The sequence below is a fragment of the Rattus norvegicus genome, chromosome 15, assembly GCF_036323735.1.
Source record: "Rattus norvegicus strain BN/NHsdMcwi chromosome 15, GRCr8, whole genome shotgun sequence".
Classification (NCBI taxonomy): Eukaryota; Metazoa; Chordata; class Mammalia; order Rodentia; family Muridae; genus Rattus; species Rattus norvegicus.
Genome location: NC_086033.1, coordinates 18680383 through 18705458, shown reverse-complemented (window position 1 = coordinate 18705458; position 25076 = coordinate 18680383). Strand labels below are relative to the sequence as shown.

At 41.3% G+C, this 25076-nt stretch overlaps 1 protein-coding gene across 15 annotated transcripts in view; it reads right to left on the bottom strand.

Moving 5' to 3' along the window:
* Nucleotides 1-25076, bottom strand: part of Cfap20dc (CFAP20 domain containing) — a 245665-nt gene that overhangs the window by 201768 nt on the left and 18821 nt on the right. For 14 of the 15 annotated variants that reach the window (NM_001014137.2, XM_063274380.1, XM_063274382.1 and 11 more), the window contains exon 4: nucleotides 22591-22663. In NM_001014137.2, the coding sequence (NP_001014159.2) occupies nucleotides 22591-22663 (73 nt within the window). Of the gene's footprint in view, nucleotides 1-22590; nucleotides 22664-25076 lie in introns of those variants that run through there. The other variant, XM_063274385.1, reaches the window with a different exon arrangement.

Below are 25076 nucleotides of genomic sequence, written 5' to 3'. Positions count from 1 at the left end.
TGCTTTAGGCACTCCAGGAACACATTTTGGTCATTTAATGTGATAGTATCCTGAGTGCTCTCTTCACCGTGGCCCGTACCCCTTTTAGAATACGCAAAATTGAAAACCGCGTAAAGCTCCAACATCCATTTGCTCCATCTAGTCTGTGGGTGAAGCTTTCCACTGAACTTCTCACCTGACTCAGAGAGCTCTTCATTTCTGAGACTGGCTCATTCTGTTGCTGAAGTTTTCACTCACACCCTGCACTGTCTTCCTCATCATGTTTATATAGACTCTACGGGACCTTAGTGAACTCCTTCCAGTTGTTTTTCCTATTTATCAGGCATTTCATCTATCTAGGTACTTTCAGGACCTATTACTAGAGTTAACATCTTTAGGAATTGTAATACTACCTGGACGTTAAACATTTCTTTTGTTACTATGGCGATATCTGAACATCTGGTAGAATGGTGATCTTTACCACTTTGTGGGCCACTCCTTTTGGTTAGTGACTTTCTCGTGTGAAGTGTCTTGTGGTATCAGTTTGTTATGCAATACTGGGTTTATATCCAGTTAGCACCACAGTGTAATACTTCTGTAAGTTCTTTGGCTGTTACTAGTGCAATGTGGGCACATTGCATATCATATTGGAGTCAGAGACCCACAGTCTCTGCAAGCCATGTAGAAATGTAGACACTAACAGTTCAGACATTTGTGGTGTACACAACGTATGGGATACATCATGTATAACTTCTGCTTGTGGTTTTAGTGGTAGTGCTTATCGCCAGATGGTAGATTTCACTAGACACTGCTGATACCACCGACTATAATATTTGTCAGAGTCACTAGCCTGGGCTTCACAATTGTGAAAATGGCCCCGAAGCACTTATTCTATAACTAGACAGTGTGCACGAACAGGAGCTTCATAAGAACAGCTGGTTCAGAAATCCAAGTACTCCTTCCATGGTAATCACACTGAGCCATGTTCGGTGCTTTTGATCAAAGCCTGGAGCCTATAGACAATGGATACGACAAAGGTACAATGGTAGGACTTATACATTTTTCTCTGCTCCTTTAGTAGACTTGACTACTGAAGAGCTAGCTAATGAACCCATTCCCTGGCCAGCTGTGTGTGTGTGTGTGTGTGTGTGTGTGTGTGTGTGTGTGTGTGTGTGTGTGTGTGTATTGTGCACACACCTGAGGAGGAATGATGATCTCTTCTTTCCTCCTTCCTCCTATCTTTTAAGCTACAGTACCGCAGAGATCAACCAACCATGGATTGTGGCAGGATCCACAGAATTCTCTGAGCTAAAGTGTTTGCAGAGCAAATAGGACCAGAGGCCGCTGCTGGTACCAAGTAGAGCTTCCTTCTCCCCATCCTCTTCTCAGGCTATGTACCTTTGGAGTACAATTAGAGTTAATGCTCTACAGTTTTAAAAAGAGCTCCTAGCGCACCCTTATGAGTATGTGTGCATGGGGGGCAGGGACAGAGTCACAGCATATTCTGTATGCTTTAATAGTGTTCATAGCTTTGGTGGGTTGCTGAGGATGGGTATGTGCCTTCACTATTGGCACCAGAGAGAACTACCCACATGGGTCACTACTTGTTCTTAGATACCCCCCAGTCCTTAAGCAGATACCCTCTATTTCCCTCTGGGTTATGGTACCCATTTCCATTCAATGGGTTTGTATCAGAAGTATACACAGGGCCACACAGCTCCATGCGGCAGCCACTTGCTGAGCCAGCACAGTGGAATGTCTGTGTGTTCACAGCACTGGGAATATGGAGGACTTTAGCTCAGAGGAATGTTGTGGATCCGGCCATGGTCCATTCCTGATTACTCTCTGGGAGACACCGTACCTTAAAGGCTAGGAGAAGGGAGAGGGAAGAAAACACCTGACCATCATTCCAACTCAGGACTGCACAGCTAGTCAGTCCACATTCAGACAGTAGGTCCCTCGTCAAGACAGTTCCTACCACCCACTGCGGGATTACTGAGATAATGGGAAATTCTTTTCTTTTTTTTTTTTTTTTTTTTGGTTCTTTTTTTCGGAGCTGGGGACCGAACCCAGGGCCTTGCGCTTCCTAGGTAAGCGCTCTACCACTGAGCTAAGTCCCCAGCCCCGGGAAATTCTTTTCAAAGCCAGGTTACTGTGCAGATCTCCTTATATATATATGGGGTTGTGAGTTTTCATGATAGTAGGTTGTTTGAAGTCTTTCTCTGTATTCTTGAAGAGGAGCATCCATTGTGGAGTCTGAGTGGTGGGTACTGGTGTATTTCATTTCTTTGACTGTAGTTTGATCCTAGGTTCCTGGGTCTTGAAATGTTTCCATTTTTACTATTGATTTTCAGCAATCTCTCGTGATTCACATGCAGCTATGCATCTGTCATTTGGTTCTTCCTCAGGGTTAGGTGAGTGCAGGGTACCTTTGTTCAGAGAATTTACCATCTCTTCTTGCGATAACTTAATAAAATTCTGACCTTCTGCTGAATGATCATATACAAAGTTGTGAAGTTATTTTTTTCCTTGCTTTAATTTCCTTGCTAGTTGTGATCCAAACAATTTACTTCTGTTAATTTTTAGAGGCAGGAATAAGAGAGTAAATAAACCTGGATAGTAGTAACAGAATTAACCCTTTGCAATAGAGCCCAAAGCATCTGCAGTAATAAATCTACTTACGAATATGTCAGAACCGACGATTAGGAAATCTGGCTATCTTATCTTCTTTTTGCACCACAAGCCCTAAAAGACAGCACAGCTATCCAGGGAACAGCTCAGCAGGAGAACACTTACCTAGTGTGCACAAAGTCCTGAGTTCAATCTCCAATATTTTGTGTGTGTGTGTGTGTGTGTGTGTGTGTGTGTGTTTTGTGGGGTAAGAGACTAGAAAGTCAGTTAGCCAGGAGTCTAGGATTTAGACCTAGCCGTGCCACTAAGAAGCCTGAGTGTTGTGGGCTGAGGAGATGGCTCAATGTGTTATCAAGTGCTTACTTTAGAAGCATGAGAACCTGAGTTTGGTTTCCCAGCATCCCTGTGAAAAGACCGGCATGGCTGTAAACCCAGCATTGGGGGTGAGAGCACTGTAAACAGAGCTGAATCTGAGAGCTTGTTGGACAACAGCTTTGCTGAAATGGTGAAGCGCCAGGCTTCCAGTTAAGGAGACCCATTCTCAAGAGTGAAGGTGACAGAAAAAGGTAGCTGATTTCTTGTATAGGCCTCCACATGTGTAGCTTAGGTTACACACCCACAAATGTGCATATAACACACACAGAATGCTGAGCCCAGAGCTGAAAGGCAGTCAACAGGAGTACTGACACACATGAGAGCAGAGATAAGACCAAATCTTCTGATCCAAGCAATCTGCTGGGTGACACACAAACCCAGGAGCGGTCTGGGACAGGACCCTTTTGGTTTCTGAGTGCACCCAGAGCTGAACTAGTCCCACAGCTCTCTGTATCCAGATCCACCTGTAAGAGAACAGGTCTACAGGAGTGCTGACACACTGGATTTCAGGAGGGTCAAGCCACTGTCAGAGACAAGAAAACAAGCTAACACCAGAGACAACCTGATGGCGAGAGGCAAGTGCAGGAACCTAAGCAGCAGAAACCAAGACTACTTGGCATCATCTCCCACCAAAGCAAATACTGGGTATCCCAATATACCAGAAAAGCAAAATTTGGCTCTAAAATTACGTCTCATGATGATGACAGAGGACTTAAAGTAGGAAATAAATAACTCCCTTAAAGAAATACAGGACAAAACAGGTAAACAAATAGAAGCCCTTAAAGAGGAAACACAAAAATACCTTGAAGAATTACATAAAAACACAAACAAACAGGTGAAGGAATTGAACAAAATCATCCAGGATTTAAAAATGAAAATAGAAACAAAAAGGAAATCATAAGGGGAGATAACCCTGGAGATAGAAAACCTAGGAAAGAGATCAGGCATCATAGACACAAGCATCACCAACAGAATACAAGAGATAGAACAGAGAATTTTAGGAACAGAAGATACCATAGGAAACATTGAAACAACAGTCAAAGAAAATGCAAAATGCAAAAAGCTCCTAGCCCAAAACATCCAGGAAATTCAGGAAACAATGAGAAGACCAAACCTAAGGAAAACAAGTATAGAAGAGAGTGAAGACTCCCAACTTAAAGGGCCAGTAAATATCTTCAACAAAATTATAGAAGAAAACTTCCCAAACCTAAAGAAAGAGATGCCCATAATCACACCAGAAGCCTACAGGACTCCAAATAGATTGGACCAGAAAAGAAATTCCTGCTGAAGACCTGTAGAGAGGAAAAACTACACGCCCGAAAGCAGAACACTCTGTCCCCATAACTGACTGAAAGAGAGGAAAACAGGTCTACAGCACTCCTGACACACAGGCTTATAGGTCAGTCTAGCCACTGTCAGAAATAGCAGAACAAAGTAACACTAGAGATAATCTGATGGCGAGAGGCAAGCGCAGGAACCCAAGCAACAGAAACCAAGACTACATGCCATCATCGGAGCCCAATTCTCCCACCAAAACAAACATGGAATATCCAAACACACCAGAAAAGCAAGATCTAGTTTCAAAATCATATTTGATCATGATGCTGGAGGACTTCAAGAAAGACATGAACACACTTAGGGAAGCACAGGAAAACATTAATAAACAAGTAAAAGCCTACAGAGAGGAATCGCAAAAATCCCTGAAAGAATTCCAGGAAAACACAATCAAACAGTTGAAGGAATTAAAAATGGAAATAGAAGCAATCAAGAAAGAACACATGGAAACAACCCTGGATATAGAAAACCAAAAGAAGAGACAAGGAGCTGTAGATACAAGCTTCACCAACAGAATACAAGAGATGGAAGAGAGAATCTCAGGAGCAGAAGATTCCATAGAAATCATTGACTCAACTGTCAAAGATAATGTAAAGCGGAAAAAGCTACTGGTCCAAAACATACAGGAAATCCAGGACTCAATGAGAAGATCAAACCTAAGGATAATAGGTATAGAAGAGAGTGAAGACTCCCAGCTCAAAGGACCAGTAAATATCTTCAACAAAATCATGGAAGAAAACTTCCCTAACCTAAAAAAAGAGATACCCATAGACATACAAGAAGCCTACAGAACTCCAAATAGATTGGACCAGAAAAGAAACACCTCCCGTCACATAATTGTCAAAACACCAAACGCACAAAATAAAGAAAGAATATTAAAAGCAGTAAGGGAAAAAGGTCAAGTAACATATAAAGGGAGACCTATCAGAATCACACCAGACTTCTCGCCAGAAACTATGAAGGCCAGAAGATCCTGGACTGATGTCATACAGACCCTAAGAGAACACAAATGCCAGCCCAGGTTACTCTATCCAGCAAAACTCTCAATTAACATTGATGGAGAAACCAAGATATTCCATGACAAAACCAAATTTACACAATATCTTTCTACAAATCCAGCACTACAAAGGATAATAAATGGTAAAGCCCAACATAAGGAGGCAAGCTATACCCTAGAAGAAGCAAGAAACTAATCGTCTTGGCAACAAAACAAAGAGAATGAAAGCACACAAACATAACCTCACATCCAAATATGAATATAACGGGAAGCAATAATCACTATTCCTTAATATCTCTCAATATCAATGGCCTCAACTCCCCAATAAAAAGACATAGATTAACAAACTGGATACGCAATGAGGACCCTGCATTCTGCTGCCTACAGGAAACACACCTCAGAGACAAAGACAGACACTACCTCAGAGTGAAAGGCTGGAAAACAACTTTCCAAGCAAATGGTCAGAAGAAGCAAGCTGGAGTAGCCATTCTAATATCAAATAAAATCAATTTCCAACTAAAAGTCATCAAAAAAGATAAGGAAGGACACTTCATATTCATCAAAGGAAAAATCAACCAAGATGAACTCTCAATCCTAAATATCTATGCCCCAAATACAAGGGCACCTACATACGTAAAAGAAACCTTACTAAAGCTCAAAACACACATTGCACCTCACACAATAATAGTGGGAGATTTCAACACCCCACTCTCATCAATGGACAGATCATGGAAACAGAAATTAAACAGTGATGTAGACAGACTAAGAGAAGTCATGAGCCAAATGGACTTAACGGATATTTATAGAACATTCTATCCTAAAGCAAAAGGATATACCTTCTTCTCAGCTCCTCATGGTACTTTCTCCAAAATTGACCATATAATTGGTCAAAAAACGGGCCTCAACACGTACAGAAAGATAGAAATAATCCCATGCGTGCTATCGGACCACCACGGCCTAAAACTGGTCTTCAATAACAATAAGGGAAGAATGCCCACATATACGTGGAAATTGAACAATGCTCTACTCAATGATAACCTGGTCAAGGAAGAAATAAAGAAAGAAATTAAAAACTTTTTAGAATTTAATGAAAATGAAGATACAACATACTCAAACTTATGGGACACAATGAAAGCTGTGCTAAGAGGAAAACTCATAGCGCTGAGTGCCTGCAGAAAGAAACAGGAAAGAGCATATGTCAGCAGCTTGACAGCACACCTAAAAGCTCTAGAACAAAAAGAAGCAAATACACCCAGGAGGAGTAGAAGGCAGGAAATAATCAAACTCAGAGCTGAAATCAACCAAGTAGAAACAAAAAGGACCATAGAAAGAATCAACAGAACCAAAAGTTGGTTCTTTGAGAAAAATCAACAAGATAGATAAACCCTTAGCCAGACTAACGAGAGGACACAGAGAGTGTGTCCAAATTAACAAAATCAGAAATGAAAAGGGAGACATAACTACAGATTCGGAGGAAATTCAAAAAATCATCAGATCTTACTATAAAAACCTATATTCAACAAAATTTGAAAATCTTCAGGAAATGGACAATTTCCTAGACAAATACCAGGTATCGAAGTTAAATCAGGAACAGATAAACCAGTTAAACAACCCCATAACTCCTAAGGAAATAGAAGCAGTCATTAAAGGTCTCCCAACCAAAAAGAGCCCAGGTCCAGACGGGTTTAGTGCAGAATTCTATCAAACCTTCATAGAAGACCTCATACCAATATTATCCAAACTATTCCACAAAATTGAAACAGATGGAGCCCTACCGAATTCCTTCTACAAAGCCACAATTACTCTTATACCTAAACCACACAAAGACACAACAAAGAAAGAGAACTTCAGACCAATTTCCCTTATGAATATCGACGCAAAAATACTCAATAAAATTCTGGCAAACCGAATTCAAGAGCACATCAAAACAATCATCCACCATGATCAAGTAGGCTTCATCCCAGGCATGCAGGGATGGTTTAATATACGGAAAACCATCAACGTGATCCATTATATAAACAAACTGAAAGAACAGAACCACATGATCATTTCATTAGATGCTGAGAAAGCATTTGACAAAATTCAACACCCCTTCATGATAAAAGTCCTGGAAAGAATAGGAATTCAAGGCCCATACCTAAACATAGTAAAAGCCATATACAGCAAACCAGTTGCTAACATTAAACTAAATGGAGAGAAACTTGAAGCAATCCCACTAAAATCAGGGACTAGACAAGGCTGCCCACTCTCTCCCTACTTATTCAATATAGTTCTTGAAGTTCTAGCCAGAGCAATCAGACAACAAAAGGAGATCAAAGGGATACAGATCGGAAAAGAAGAGGTCAAAATCTCACTATTTGCAGATGACATGATAGTATATTTAAGTGATCCCAAAAGTTCCACCAGAGAACTACTAAAGCTGATAAACAACTTCAGCAAAGTGGCTGGGTGTAAAATTAACTCAAATAAATCAGTTGCCTTCCTCTATACAAAAGAGAAACAAGCCGAGAAAGAAATTAGGGAAACGACACCCTTCATAATAGACCCAAATAATATAAAGTACCTCGGTGTGACTTTAACCAAGCAAGTAAAAGATCTGTACAATAAGAACTTCAAGACACTGAGGAAAGAAATTGAAGAAGACCTCAGAAGATGGAAAGATCTCCCATGCTCATGGATTGGCAGGATTAATATAGTAAAAATGGCCATTTTACCAAAAGCAATCTACAGATTCAATGCAATCCCCATCAAAATACCAATCCAATTCTTCAAAGAGTTAGACAGAACAATTTGCAAATTCATCTGGAATAACAAAAAACCCAGGATAGCTAAAGCTATCCTCAACAATAAAAGGACTTCAGGGGGAATCACTATCCCTGAACTCAAGCAGTATTACAGAGCAATAGTGATAAAAACTGCATGGTATTGGTACAGAGACAGACAGATAGACCAATGGAATAGAATTGAAGACCCAGAAATGAACCCACACACCTATGGTCACTTGATTTTTGACAAAGGAGCCAAAACCATCAAATGGAAAAAAGATAGCATTTTCAGCAAATGGTGCTGGTTCAACTGGAGGGCAACATGTAGAAGAATGCAGATCGATCCATGCCTATCACCCTGTACAAAGCTTAAGTCCAAGTGGATCAAGGACCTCCACATCAAACCAGACACACTCAAACTAATAGAAGAAAAACTAGGGAAGCATCTGGAACACATGGGCACTGGAAAAAATTTCCTGAACAAAACACCAATGGCTTATGCTCTAAGATCAAGAATCGACAAATGGGATCTCATAAAACTGCAAAGCTTCTGTAAGGCAAAGGACACTGTGGTTAGGACAAAACGGCAACCAACAGATTGGGAAAAGATCTTTACCAATCCTACAACAGATAGAGGCCTTATATCCAAAATATACAAAGAACTCAAGAAGTTAGACCGCAGGGAAACAAATAACCCTATTAAAAAATGGGGTTCAGAGCTAAACAAAGAATTCACAGCTGAGGAATGCCGAATGGCTGAGAAACACCTAAAGAAATGTTCAACATCTTTAGTCATAAGGGCAATGCAAATCAAAACAACCCTGAGATTTCACCTCACACCAGTGCGATTGGCTAAGATCAAAAACTCAGGTGACAGCAGATGCTGGCGAGGATGTGGAGAAAGAGGAACACTCCTCCATTGTTGGTGGGATTGCAGACTGGTAAAACCATTCTGGAAATCAGTCTGGAGGTTCCTCAGAAAATTGGACATTGAACTGCCTGAGGATCCAGCTATACCTCTCTTGGGCATATACCCAAAAGATGCCTCAACATATAAAAGAGACACGTGCTCCACTATGTTCATCGCAGCCTTATTTATAATAGCCAGAAAATGGAAAGAACCCAGATGCCCTTCAACAGAGGAATGGATACAGAAAATGTGGTACATCTACACAATGGAATATTACTCAGCTATCAAAAACAACGAGTTTATGAAATTCGTAGGCAAATGGTTGGAACTGGAAAATATCATCCTGAGTGAGCTAGCCCAATCACAGAAAGACATACATGGTATGCACTCATTGATAAGTGGCTATTAGCCCAAATGCTTGAATTACCCTAGATCCCTAGAACAAACGAAACTCAAGACGGATGATCAAAATGTGAATGCTTCACTCCTTCTTTAAAAGGGGAACAAGAATACCCTTGGCAGGGAAGGGAGAGGCAAAGATTAAAACAGAGACTGAAGGAACACCCATTCAGAGCCTGCCCCACATGTGGCCCATACATATACAGCCACCCAATTAGACAAGATGGATGAAGCAAAGAAGTGCAGACCGACAGGAGCCGGATGTAGATCGCTCCTGAGAGACACAGCCAGAATACAGCAAATATAGAGGCGAATGCCAGCAGCAAACCACTGAACTGAGAATAGGTCCCCTATTGAAGGAATCAGAGAAAGAACTGGAAGAGCTTGAAGGGGCTCGAGACCCCAAAAGTACAACAATGCCAAGCAACCAGAGCTTCCAGGGACTAAGCCACTACCTAAAGACTATACATGGACTGACCCTGGACTCTGACCCCATAGGTAGCAATGAATATCCTAGTAAGAGCACCAGTGGAAGGGGAAGCCCTGGGTCCTGCTAAGACTGAACCCCCAGTGAACTAGTCTATGGGGGGAGGGCGGCAATGGGGGGAGGGTTGGGAGGGGAACACCCATAAGGAAGGGGAGGGGGGAGGGGGATGTTTGCCCGGAAACCGGGAAAGGGAATAACACTCGAAATGTATATAAGAAATACTCAAGTTAATAAAAAAAAAAAAAGTTTAAAAAAAAAAAAAGAAATTCCTCCCATCACATAGTCAAAACACCAAATGCACAAAACAAAGAAAGAATATTAAAAGCAGTAAGGGAAAAAGGTCAAGTAACATATAAAGGCAGACCTATGAGAATTACACCAGACTTTTCAACATAAGACTATGAAAGCTAGAAGATCCTGGGCAGGTGTCATACAGATGCTAAGAGAACACAAATGCCAGCCTAAGCTACTATATCCAGCAAAACTCTCAATTAACTTAGATGGAGGAAACAAGATATTTCATGGCAAAACCAAATTTGCACAAAAATATTTCCACAAATCCAGCCCTACAAAGGATAATAGATGGAAAACTCCAACACAAGGAGGCAAACTACACCATAGAAAAAGCAAGAAAGTAATCTTTTTGCAACAAACCCACAAGAAGAGAGACACACAAATATAATTCTACCTCTAACAACAAAAATAACAGGAAACACTCACTATTCCTTAATATCTCTTAACATCAATGAAATCAATTCCCCCAATAAAAAGACATAGACTAACAGACTGGATACATAAAGAGAACCTAGCATTTTGCTGCATACAGCAAACACACCTCAGTGACAAAGACAGACACTACCTTAGAGTAAAAGGCTAGAAAACAATTTTCTAAGCAAATGGTACTAAGAAACAAGCTGGAGTAGCCATTCTAGTATCTAATACAAATGACTTTCAACCAAAAGTTACCAAAGAACACTTCATATTCATCAAAGGAAAAATCCACCAAGATGAACTCTCAATCCTAAATATCTATGCTCCAAATGCAAGGGCGCCTACATTCATAAAAGAAACCTTACTAAAGCTCAAAACACACATTGCACCTCACATACTAATAGTGAGAGATTTCAACACCCCACTCTCATCAATGGACAGATCATGGAAACAGAAACTAAACAGAGATACAGAGAAACTAACAGAAGTTATGAACCAAATGGATTTAACAGATATTTATAGAACATTTCATCTTAATATATAGGAGCTAAAATCATCCAGTGGAAAAAAGATAGCATTTTCAACAAATGGTGCTGGTTCAACTGAAGGTCAGCATATTGAATGAAAATCAACCCATGCTTATCACCCTGTACAAAGCTTAAGTCCAAGTGGGCCAAGGACCTCCACATCAAACCAGATACACTCAAACTAATAGAAGAAAAAGTGGGAAAGAGCCTTGAACACATGGGCACTGGGGAAATTTTCCTGAACGAAACACCAATGGTTCATGCTCTAAGATCAAGAATTGACAAATGGTCCTCATAAAGCTGCAAAGCTTCTGTAAGGCAAAGGACACTGTCATTAGGACAAAACAGCAACCAACAGATTGGGAAAAGATCTTTACCAATCTTATACCTGATAGAGGGCTAATATCCAATATATATAAAGAACTCAAGAAGTTAGACTCCAGAGAGTCAAATAATCCTATTAAAAATGGGTACAGAGCTAAACAAAGAATTCACAGCTGAGGAATGCCGAATGGCTGAGAAGCACCTAAAGAAATGCTAAACATCTTTAGTCATAAGGGAAATGCAAATCAAAACAACCCTGAGATTCCATCAGTCAGAATGGCTAAGATCAAAAACTCAGGTGATAGCAGATGCTGGGGAGGATGTGGAGAAAGAGGAACACTCCTCCATTGTTGGTGGGATTGCAGACTGGTACAACCATTCTGGAAATCAGTCTGGAGGTTCCTCAGAAAATTGGACATTGAACTGCCTGAGGATCCAGCTATACCTCTCTTGGGCATATACCCAAAAGATGCTCCAACATATAACAAGGACACATGTCCCACTATGTTCATAGCAGCCTTATTTATAATAGCCAGAAGCTAGAAAGAACCCAGATGCCCTTCAACAGAGGAATGGATACAGAAAATGTGGTACATTTACACAATGGAGTACTACTCAGCTATTAAAAACAATGACTTCATGAAATTCATAGGCAAATGGATGGAACTAGAAAATGTCATCCTGAGTGAGGTAACCCAATCACAAAAAAACAAACAAACAAATAAAAAACCAACAACAAAAACACACGGTATGTACTCACTCATAAGTGAATATTAGTCCAGTAGCTCGAATTACCCAAAATACAATCCATAGATGACATGAAGCTCAAGAAGGAGAACCAAAGTGAAGATCCTTCAGTCCTTAAAAGGGGGAATAAAAATATTCATAGAAGGCGATATGGAGAAAAAGTTTGGAGCGGAGACTGAAGGAATGGCCATTCAGAGCCTGCCCCACCTGGGGATCCAGTATATATATATATAGTCTAGCCACAAAACCTAGACAATATTGATGATGCCAAGAAGTGCATGCTGACAGGAATCAGATATAGCTGTCTCCTGAGAAGCTCAGACAGAGCCTAACAAATGCAGAGGTAAATGCTCGCAGCCAACCATTGAACTGAGAATGGGGTCCCCATTGGAGGAGTCCGAGAAAGGTTCAAGGAGTTGAAGGGGCTTGCAACCCCAAAAGAACAATACCAACCAACCAGAGCTCCCAGGGACCAAACCACTACTCAAAGAGTGCACATGAACAGACCCATGGCTCCAGCTGCACATGTAGCAGAGGATGGCCTTGTTCAGCACTAATGGGAGGAGAAGCCCTTGGTCCTACCAAGGCTGGACCCCCAGTGTAAGGGAATGTCAGGGCGGGATGTGGGGGGTGGTTGGGGAGGGGGAACAGCGTCATAGAAGAATGGGGATGGGGGATAAGATAAGGGGCCTATAGATGGGAAACAGGGAAAGGGAATAACATTGGAAATGTAAATAAAAAATAACCAATAAAAAATAAATAATAAAAATGAAAAAAAAGAAAATCGGGAAATTGGTAAGATTTATGAATTGCCTGTAACTGAAAACTGAGTGGCTAAAGATTTTGAAAACGGTATGCTAACACATCGACTTGTGAAAATATGGCTGATTTGTATATTTATTTGAAATCACTGTGGCATATCGATAATAATGTACTACTTTTAATAATGCTCAGATATTTTATTTCCATATTATAAATCGATAGCATTTAACCTTAGGGGCAAAGCGAGACTGTATTAAGCAGAGCAGCTGCTTCTGTTCACTGCTAACAAATGCAGCCCACCTCCCACCACACTGAGGATTCATTGTCATTGTTTTGAACCGTTTATTGTAATAGCCTTTTAAGTATGAAGCAGATAGAAAACATAAAATCACTAAAGTCTTCCAATAAACAGAGAAACTGCTTGGATTTAATTAAAGTAGTCTTCGGGGAGTTCTACTATAGGCTTAGGAACAGTTTTCATCTCAGTTACACGTTGTGCTCCATAGCTTCCGTCCAGCCTTGAGAAAATCACTTTTATGACTATTTTGAGAAAATTCACTTCTCCTTCCCCATATGTAACTTTCCCCATTGATAGAGTTGTCATCCTGTCAGTGAAGTGTGGCTAGGAGAAACTTGCTCCAAACACGGGAGGAGAGTGGGGAGAGGGACTAAGGCCACTCATTAGTTTTTCAGAAACACAGGACTGAAGAAGAGAAGCTGACCAAAGCCCCTTCCTAATTACTTTCATCTACGTTCTTAACGTGATCCTTTTTCTTCTGGTATTTTTTTTCCTACTGATAGCAACACACCGTGTATCAAAACATTTCTCCACAGCACAATGCAATCAACCAATGTTGTTAAGAACTCACCATGCATATGCACTTCTTGGTCTTATAGAGATCACAAAGAATGTCTAAGATGTAGTCCTTGCCTTCAAAGAATCATGTCTACATCTATGGAGATACCTAGGAAGCAGAAACTATGACCAGCAAGAGGGCCCAGGATCAATATATGACCTGATGAGAAATATCTCCCCTAGGCTCATATTTGAACACTTGGTCCCCAGTTGTTTGGGGAGTAGGGATTCCCTGGGAGTGAATTTGAGGTTAATGCCTGGCCCCCATTTCCTCCTGTTTTCTCTTGGTTTCCTAAGGGGCAGCCTGGCCTCACACTCCCGCTGCTGTGCCTTTGCTCCCGTGCTGGACTACATCCCCTCTGAACCGTGAGCCTAAACAACCCTTCTCCTCTGGTCAGCTTTTCTATCACAGCAGAGAAGCAACAAGTACAGCATTCAGTCTGCTTTGCCCTTAGAGAACTGCTCACCTCTAAAAGGTGAAGGAGTAAAACTAGGTTGGATGAAAATGTGAGCCAACAACCAAAGAGTATGTGAGACATTCAGTACCAAGGTGGTTACAGCATGTGAGGGGAATGGAGGAAGCTGAGGAGGAAGAGCTAGCTAGGGTCAGCCCCAGGAAAACTCACGATGCCCAGTGACAACCAACTCTGTAGAGAGCTTGGATGGAGCTCAGACTGCCCAAGACCAACTTTTATAACTTAAAACAGAGATTCCAATCATTTTTTAAATTAAAGCAAAAATCAATTACCAGCTACCTTAAAAACAGAATTTGAATGTGACCAAAACTTGTGATGTCATTTTCAGTTAAGGAAGTCTTACTCGCTAGCTTTAAAGAGACGATTGAGCTATACCTGTGGATCCCAACCTTTGATGAAGCGCTGGCTCCTGTACTCATCCTTAACATACAAACATGCCCATCTCAAAATCTATGTAAGATCTGAAAGTGGAAAGTTACACTGTTGTTTCTGAAACAACGGAATACAGACCCATTTCAAAATCAGTATCACATCATTTTAAACATTCCTTTGCCTAGCTCTGAAACTTTATTTCTATGAATGAGATGAACCACCTTTATCATCACACTTTCTCTCCTCCCCGCTGCCAGAGCACGTAACATAACAAACCGAAAGCAGCAAAAGGTATTTAAAGATTTCGAAAAAAAGAACCAGAAACTACCATCTATGGCTTGCTATGGACCGGGTACTCTGTTATCGATCTGCAAACAATACATAGTTCAACTAGCTTTGCTGCTACCTAATATAATACCTTGCAGTATCTTTCACAAATGGGATCAAAAAATTCAAAGTTTAATGATAGCCTCACCAGAGTGCAGTTTGCTCAGACTCTTAAATAGCTCATGCTCTGGTTAGAGGTGGGGCTGGCTTTAGAGGCACAGAAGTAAGACGGCCACTGTGACGTAAATGCCATAAAGGTTACATAGATGTTCGATTGCCCATGATTAGGGGCTAGCATGGATCATCAGTTTAGAGTGGGTACAGCTCCTGCAGAGGACTTATGCTCAGTCCCCAGCACCTATGTCTGATGGCTCATCAGCTGCCTGTAACTCCAGTTCCCAGAGGCCTGATGCCTCGGGCCTTCAGGGCACCCACCCTCACACACACAAATACACTTCTTTTTAAAGACCCATAATTAATGGGAATTTTTTCAAAATCAATTACTCTATGGCTATGATATTTCCCCATAGTAGGAATTTTCCTTGTATTTTCTATTTGCTATGTTAATCAAAGCCAGATGAATTCCATGACATTACTTATGCACAAACAAAGAGCATCTTCATGTTAAAACTGTTATATATGATATATATCATATATATAATGAATGTTCCATTAATAAAAACATTAAATGTGACTACATATTTTATTAGTAAGACTATGTAAATCCTAAACATATTTTTGTAGTTGTTTCAAATTATCTTATTTGAATGTTTAAAATTATCAGAATAAACAAAATACAATGAGACAGAATGAGATGCAAATCAGTGAAAACACATTTCCTGATGATAGATAGACTGACAGATAAGTAGGTAGATAGATGATAGTTAGATATATAGATGATTAATAGATGATATATATATATATATAGTTTGATAGATAGATAGATAGATAGATAGATAGATAGATAGATAGATAGATGATAGATAACAGTCAGAACTGTGTTTTGTGACAATGAAGACTCATCCTCCTGAACAGAGATAAAAGAAAAAGCGATCAGTGGGAGATCTGTACTTGCTAGGTCATCCCAAAAGACCCCACTGAGGGACGGTAAAGGGCAGGCGAAAGTGTCAGACAGCAAAGCTCTGTCAATCACATGTAACTTCCAGTCTCCGGCCGTGTCCCCTCAGAATGCGCATCTGTGGTCTCTCTGGTTTAGTCACCTGGACTCTGCTGGTACCAAGACTGTGATATGAGCTCTCTGGCTACCAGTGGGTGCCACCCAGCTTCCCAGCTTCGGCACTACAGCAGGAGAGCGCCCTCTCTCCTTGTCCCTGCCATCGTTTCCTTCTGGTAGAGGGCCCTGAGTCAGCAGTGATGCAAGCCTCTGAGGAAAAACTCCTTCAGGTGTCTCTCTTCAGGAACTAGTGCCATGAAATGTTCTTAGGCAACTTAAAATATTTCAGATGAGTGCTGTAGATATTAAGTATCGCTGTAGTGTCATCTACGGAGATGCAGAGGTTATAAATCCCAGTAAGTGGATATTCGTCTCTTCCCCGTTGTGCAGATGAGGCGGTCATACCCGAAGGACTCAGCACCTTGCCTAGAATCACCACGCTAAAAAATGGCCAGTGACTCGCCAGCCCATGGAGTCCTGACCACAGGACCCTGACTTACACCCTGACTACCGGTAAGAAGCAATTACTAACTAAACGAAGCCTAAAAAATGTGTAGCCTTTCACTGTGATTTTTCAAAATAAGAATTCTCCCAATTATATACATATGTGTAAGTTTTCTGTTGCTGGTATTTCATTTTTATTTTGGACAAATATCTAGGTGACATAAAGTGTACTAGAAGACCATTTAAATTAGTAAAGAAGGTCAAATTAAGACACAAGGAAAGACCTTTCATAAGCATGCTTAACAAGTAAAGCATATGACACCTGATTTATATACCTGTCACATGTGTTATCCAAAACTACATGAAACCTATTTTAAGGCATGCAAATTTAATACGTTGAGAAAGTCAGTATGCAAAGCACCTTAAAGTGCTCTCTTCACTAATGCATGGAACAAAGTGTACTGATTATGCAGTACATTTAATTGGACATAATTAAAATAATGAGATTTAAATACTGATGATTTTAAAGAGAAAAAAAATAGAACGTGGGATGAGACCTGAGATGCATTCAGAATGGTGAGGAAGCATTCAGTGCTGCTCAGATAGACAGACGGCGCTTGTGTGAAGCCAGCTGCTGTTGCTGTCGCTGCTGCCACTGCATTTCTCCCCATCCCAGGCAGTTACGGGTGGTAATATTAAAGGAGAAAAGGGTTTCACTGAATAACATAATCCCTTGCGTTTGGATACTGTCTTGCTTACAAGTAACTTGGGAGTGAAGCAGAGACCATTATTCTCCTCAAGGGAAGGCATCAAAATGACCGAAGAGATAAGAAAGTGAATTTCCCACAATGCCTTGTGCTTGGTCAAATGGACACAATTTCCAAAGCTTTTGCCAATGTCACCCTGACCTGAAGACACAAAATCCAGGTATTCTCTCAGTTGTGCTGGCTTTCAAGAGGCCACGATGATGTCAGGTACAGGAGGGGAACAGGAGCGCACCTGCAAGCCGCTCTGCTGTTTCTGATGTGGCTGAGGTAGGGAAAGGCAGGCACAGAGTCTTCTCTGACTTCTTTGTCTGCCTCGCTAAGGTCATGCAAGTGAGACCCTCATTAAGTTAGCCTGAGGGTAGGGCTTTGTTTGGTAGGATGTTTCAATTTTCTATAACATAGAGCGGTGAAAGGCAGCTTTGAAGTGTACACGGCCCTAAAATTTCTTAGGAGAGACAGAGAAACACTGTCTACAATTAACTATGACCATAACCAGTTTATATTCCCACTTACCGAGGAAGAACGAAGATACACAGGTTGGTGTCCTGCCCAAGGCTAAACAGCTGGGTATGGGTAACACGAGAGAAACATTCAGGAATAAACATAAATCCAGAGCTGAACTCTAGATTCTATCCAGATATAATTTCAGAGTCAGACTGTCGTAGGGTAGAATCAAAGGATGCTTAAGCTACACACTGTTTTAAGGATCTGTCTTTAAAAAACAAGCAATCTGGTGTTTCCTTCTTACTTTTGTCAGATTCTAAACACAACACCCTCAAAGCTGAGGGCCCAACATATGAAGCCTTGTAGCAATAACATCGTCTTAGACCCATGGGCTGAGAACCTTAACCTCTACAAAGAGCGCTTCGACCCACATACTGAGAAAGCACTGGCTGACCTGGCTGAGAAAAAAGTTATGTCAATTCATCGGTGACGTAACGGTCCAAAGTCTCAGACTCACAGAGAAAATGACAGAATCAGGACAGAGAAAAGAACTCGGCTCAACGGCGTCCGCTCAAAAGAATGCAAACCCGTCCAGTGTGATTGGTGGCGTGAGGTAGGGCGACGGTGGATTTCTAATCCAGATGCGGTTAGGTCTTCCCTACGGTGCAGGATGGGGTGCTCCTCCTGTGCACCAGGTGTCAGCACCCACAGCTGCAGACCGACCGTGCATCGCACTACAGTTAGCAAAGTTACACAAAGGACAAACGTTTTACAAAGCTGCTCTTTACTCAGGCCAGCTGGGCACAGTTACCCTGAAATACTTTGGAAAACTGCAACTGATACCATAAATGATGCAAATCAGAATGATCTTTGTTAAAAAGGAGGGAACAGGCCAACAGCCAAACTGTGGGTTGACACTCCTACTGAACGGTTCAAGAAGGATTCCGCCACTATCCTGCCAAACACGTGTGCTGGGGCAGTGAAACCCTCCTTAAATCTTCTGATGGTCTATGCCATCTTCGCCATGAGGACAAGACGGTGAATGATACTGTTCCTTGATGTTTAAACGAAATAGGAACCAAAGGAAAGAATCAACGAGCAGGTTGTATTCTTGATTTTCAGAAGATTAACAGGAAAAAGAACAACAGCGAAAAGTTCGAGTCAATCATTTATTTCCTTCAAAGGAGTGAAGAGGAAAGAGCCCAGCAAGAAGGCCTTTCCTTCTGTGTATACCATTATGAGAAGCCCCTGGAGATGTACAAGGCTTTGCACCTTCATTTTGTGCTAAGATTCGAAGGGAGGACTTCCTGCCTACCTACTATCACTGTATGACTGAGGTCAGAGAAGCATCAGGATGACGAATAACACCAGGGGGCAGCAATTGGAGCACCATCCTCACCATAAACCAAGCATCTGAACCATCGCTTCAGGAATTAACAGGACTATACGCACTGACAGGCCCTTCATCGTTTAGACGTCAGCTAATCGATGACTGAACGGCTAATAGTTATCACCTGCCAGGCAGCTTACTTTTGTATTTATTAAGTGAAAATAAGCAAACTATCCAGGATGATGATGTTAGTCCTAGATATACCATGTTTCATTAAGTAGAAATATTACTACTTTGCATTAATGTCCTCATTCAGCATCTATAACGTGCCTGTGAGGGCTTGGTACTGTCTCTGTAGATGAGGCAAATGACATAATCTACCAAGTTCCCCAGAGTTCCACTGCAGATCTGTCCATGTCCTTTCTTCTTCACAGACCTTGTTCTTCTGTCACCCTGACACTTGTTGAGATGTGAATGGTCTTTTGCTATCAGAGTACAATGGAGGAGGAGGGGTTAGACGCTGCACACAGTAGTGTGCCATCATCTTGCCCATGCACCCACATTTCAGAACCACTGCTAAGTGCCAGAATGGTGCGTCTTGTCTTCATGGACCTCAAAACTCTGTCCCTCAGGTCCATAACTGGTTCCTTTAGGGTTTCAATAAAGAAATTAAGTGAGGTGTCAGAATGGGGCCTAGGAGATTGGTCTCATTTAGTTTGAGGGGAGGATTAAAAAATAGCCTTTTGGAAGAAGAAATTCTTCTTAGTAGAGGCTGGCTAGGAAGAGTTGGGAACAGAAACGAATTGCGCACCAGAATCTAAAAAGGGACCCCACCTGACTTGTAAGGAGGGAGCCATGAGAGTGGGAAGGCATGGCGCCTGGGCAGTAACACACTCCGAGTGGAGGGTCTGACAAGAGAAGAGGACAAATCAGGACACACACAGACAGAAGGATAAGGCTACAGGAGTGCATCCGTGGCTCACCCGTGGAAACCCCCACTTGTTTTCTTCAGACAGCTCAGAGTGACTGCTGTCAGTGTGGCCACAGTAGAGGGAGGACGCTGGAAGTCCAGAGGAAAGCTGGAACAACTCAGACAAAGGCGATGGTGTTTGGGAAGTAGGAAAAACAGCAGCAAGGGTGGGGAGACCAGCCCAGACTCAAGGGATTTCAAATCCCTGGGGCAGCGGACTGCCTGACAATACTAGGTCTTTAGTAATTTCTCACGGAATGAAGAAGCCCTCAAGCTGAGCAGCTGCTGTTGTAAAGCATCCCCCAGTCCCTGCGCACCGCCTCCTCCTGGACACAATAAATCATCTGGGCAGCAGAGAAGACACAGGAAGAGGCTGGGGAAATGATGGCTAAACTCCTAAACTAGCAGGCAAGACTACACTTAGGAAAAAGCTCTTGATGTATCACAGAAAACCTTTGTGAAACAAAATGCCTTTCCCTGATCTGACAATGGAGGAGTTTAGAAGCCAGATATGGTTCTGCTAGGTGACTTTCCAAGCTTGTTAGAGAAATGCATTATTTAAAATAGCCTAGGGCTATGCTGCTAGGAACACTGCAGCAGGAAAGGTACAGAAAGAAAGCTCTTTCATTTCAGCAAGGAGGAAAAACGTGTTAGAAGGAAAATCTATATCTATCATTCTGTCTCCCTTTTGTTGAAAACATGGTCCTTGTCATTTCTTCAGGAAACAGAACTGTTGACTATTAGTAACAAATTCCATTCCTACAAAATAAACTGACACAGTTTGGCCAGGACAGAGTGCTCACCCACGTCCCTGAATAATTTTAACATTTTTGTCCAGGAGAATTTACTTTCCTAGAATTATAGAACCAGAATCATTTAGAAAATCTACTCACTTTCCATGTGGACATAGAAATCAATGATTACAGAGAACCATTATTTGCAATCTCACCATTAATCCCGACTCATCTCAAAATTGCTTCCCATGTTTAACCGGGCTGAGCGCAATGGCAATATGGCAGCAAAGACGGTTGGATTGACTTAAGTAGCACTTTCTCTCCTGCTAAGACCAGGTTAAAGATACCTGTTGGCTTCTTGATAATTAAAGCTTCAATTGTCATTTACATTAACTAAGACTGCGTGTCACCTAGCCTAGGGTGATATGTGAAAGTGCTTATGCACAAATAAAGCTTAATTGTGCCAAGAAAAGAAGAGGTCTCATTGGCAAGGAATCCTGTTCTAAGGTCCAGCCAAGGGACTCACAGGTCTCTGATCAAAAGGCTGACTAGGAACACCTTTGACACTGTTTTAAAGAAGCTCAAGGCATGGGTGGTGAGATCCAGGTAAGGAGATCAGAATCAGATTTATAAGGAAAGAGCTTTACAAGTCTGAAACAAAATTTGCCTTCTTTCAATTCAGAAATCGCTCTCTCCTGTGCTGCACATGAAGCTTTCCGCAGCACTTCCTGGGCCTTTAGAGTCCCGAAAATGCTTTTTTCTGCAGGAACCAGGAAGTGGCCCATAAGAGCAGCAAATGGTACTTTGGTCGCCTCTCTCTAAGAACTATTTTAAGGAATGGTGGTGGCTATGGAAGATGATAAAAGAAGATCTTACGAGTTCACAGGGGCTTAAGGTTGAGTAAAACCCAAGTGTATGGCGTTCCATTTGTCTGTTTCAGTCAAGAAAACAAAGCTCTGTCTGAAAGTTAAAATTCAGATTCTTGGACAGCTAGCTGACACAGAGAATAATTAATAACTCTCAAATACTAAGAATGTACCCTCTCTGCTTGTCTCTGTCTCTCTCTTTTAGTTTGCACTGAGCACTGATAAAGCTAGAACAAAACTGTCTTTATTAGCAACTTGCTTTTGTCCAATATGGGAGACAAATACCTAAACTTAAACTGAGTAAAGCTTTTAATTAAAAATAAAACAAAACATGTAATGGTTTATTTAAAATGCATAAATTCAGCAATGAAATCTTAGAAAATACTCAATTCTGTATGAAACTACAAATTAAATGTTACTTTCATTGTCACTATTCTCTCACACGACACATACTTCAACTGACTAACTTCGCTTTTACTAAACAATCTTGCAAGGTCAATGAAAATAAACAGACTCTCAGCCGTTTCTGCATTCACAAAACGAGCCGATGTGTCAAAACTACATATAGCAAATAGTACTAAGAAGTCTTTCAATCACTGTTAAGCCAACGATAGTTCTGCTGAGACACAGGACAAAGTAAAATCATAATCCACTGCATCTTCTGAAACAGGTAAGACCTGCTTTTCTTCTCCCGAGAAACAACATAGTACAGCGATATCCAAGAAATACAATTAAATTATCTTACTTACTTCACATCAACCTGGTAAGTCACTACTGTTCAATGAGAAAAACCCTGCCATTCGCAATTAACGCTAGCACTGCTTCAATTGATCAAATGTCTAATGCGCATAAAACATTCAAAGACGTCCTAGATATCTTACAGTAATTCGGTGGAGAAGTCCTGTCCCAGGGGCACGTAAATCTGTAGCACAAGAAACCTCTGGATCAGTCCAACTAGAAAAGAGAGAAAATATGTAAAATGAAATGTTCAGGCCACTTCCGTGTACAAATAAACAAACAGTCAGCACAGAGCTTAGCACCTCAGGGCAGAGAGGTCTAGAGTAACACATGCATGATTTATAACCTGACTAGAATGATGAGGACTCTGATGACATCTGAATCAAACATCAACCGATGGTGTGATTTAAAACCCCTTTTGGGGCACTGGTGAAATTTTTATGAAAATCAAAACAGAATTTTTATTCACTCTTCTGTTATGCCATAAGAGAATGTGAGCATAGAACACGCGCGCACACACACACACACACACACACACACACACACATACACACACACACACACACACACACACACACACACACACACACACACACACTTGAACTATAGATTGTCATCAGCGTGACCATAAAAACATATGGCAATTATTTTCATTCCCTGACAAGTTTTATAGTCTTACTAAACAACTCAATAAAGAAGAGTAGCTCAGGAAGAGCGATTCTAATCTTGACAAGTACAGCACAGCGGGAGGCTCGGTGAAGCAGATCTAGATTGTGTGGTCTTTAACAGTGTCCACACTGAGCTGGCTGAAGGAGCAGTTTCACTCACAGTCCCCTTTGTAACACGCTCTTAATTAATTCTCACTGAGAACCAGTAGCTTTTATTCCCTACCACTAGTTTTAGATGGATACAAATATCTGGAAAAGAACCAACACACGTGGCACTTTTGATAGCCGAAGTCTATAACTGCATAAACAAAGTCAGTTGATTTTTACGGTTTCTCTACCACAGGTCATGGAAGAGAATGTTCCCTCCCCTCTCAGGGTCTGAACCTTTGATTGATTTCCCAATTGACTGTACTTTTAACTGTTGTGGTAGTGCAGTCCTTCGTAAGGTATCGCTATAGATGGGTGGTGGAAGGATTTGGCAGGCAAGGCATACAGGAGATCCTGGGTTCAAACCTTGATGAAATAAAAAATGACAACAAACCCCACAAGAATCACACCTCTGAAATACACAGGACAAGAATGAATTTGCATTTGTAAAGGATTGTATAGAACTTAGAGATGCCTTCAACTCTATCTATGACTCAAAAGCACAGTCAAAAAAGAAATAAAGACTTTAAGGATTAATATAGTAAAAATGGCCATTTTGCTGAAAGCAATCTACAGAGTCAGTGCAATCCCCATCAAAATTCCAACTCAATTCTTCATAGAGTTAGAAAGAACAATTTGCAAATTCATTTGGAATAACAGAAAAGCAGAATAGTGAAAACTATCCTCAACAATAAGAGATCTTCTGGGGGAATCACCATCCCTAACCTCAAGCTGTATGACAGGGAAATAGTGATATAAACTTTATGGTATTTGCACAGAGACAGGCAGGTAGATCAATGGAATAGAATTGAAGACCCAGAAATGAACCCACACACCTATGGTCATTTGATCTTTGAAAAAGAAGCTAAAACCATCCAATAGAAAAAAAAAAGAAAGCATTTTGAACAAATGGTGCTGGTTCAACTGGAGGTCAGCATGTGGAAGAATGCAAATTGATCCATTCTTTTTGTTTGTTTGTTTGTTTTTTCTTTTTATTTCCTTTTTTAAAATTTTATTTTTGGATATTTTATATATTTTCATTTCAAATGCTATCCCCTTTTCTCCATTTCCCATACTCTTCCCACCTCCCCCTGCTTCTATGAGGGTGCTCCATTTCTTACCCACTCCCACCTCAACATCCTGGCATTACCCTACATTGGGGAAACGAGCCTTCACAGGACCAAGGGCTTTTCTTCCTATTGATGCCATCCTCTGCTATAAATGTGGCTTGAGTCATGGGTCCCTCCATGTGTATTCACTGGTTGGTGGTTTAGTCCCTGGGAGCTATGGTGGGGTCTGGTTGGTTGATATTGTTGTTCTTCCTATGGGGTTGCAAACCCTTTCAGGTCCATCAGTCCTTTCTCTAACTCCTCCACTGGAGGTCCCCTTGTTCAGTCCTATGGTTAGCTGCAACCATCCTTGTCTGTATCAATAGGGCTCTGGCAGAACCTCTCAGGAGAAACCCATATCTGGCTCCTGTCAGCAAGCACTTCTTGGCAACAGCAGTAGTGACTAGGTTTGGTGGTGGTATATGGGATGGATCCCCAGGTGGGGCAGTTTCGAGATGACCTTTCTTCAACCTCTGCTTCACTCTTTGTCCCTGTATTTCTTCCAAGGAGTATTTTGTTTTCCCTTCTAAGGAGGAATGAAACATCCACATTTTGGTCTTCCTTCTTCTTGAGCTTCATATGACCTGTGAATTTTTTCTTATGTATTCTAAGCTTTTGGGCTAATATCCACTTATCAGTGAGTGCATACCATGTGTGTCCTTTGTGACTGAGTTACCTAACTGAGGATGATATTTTCTAGCTCTA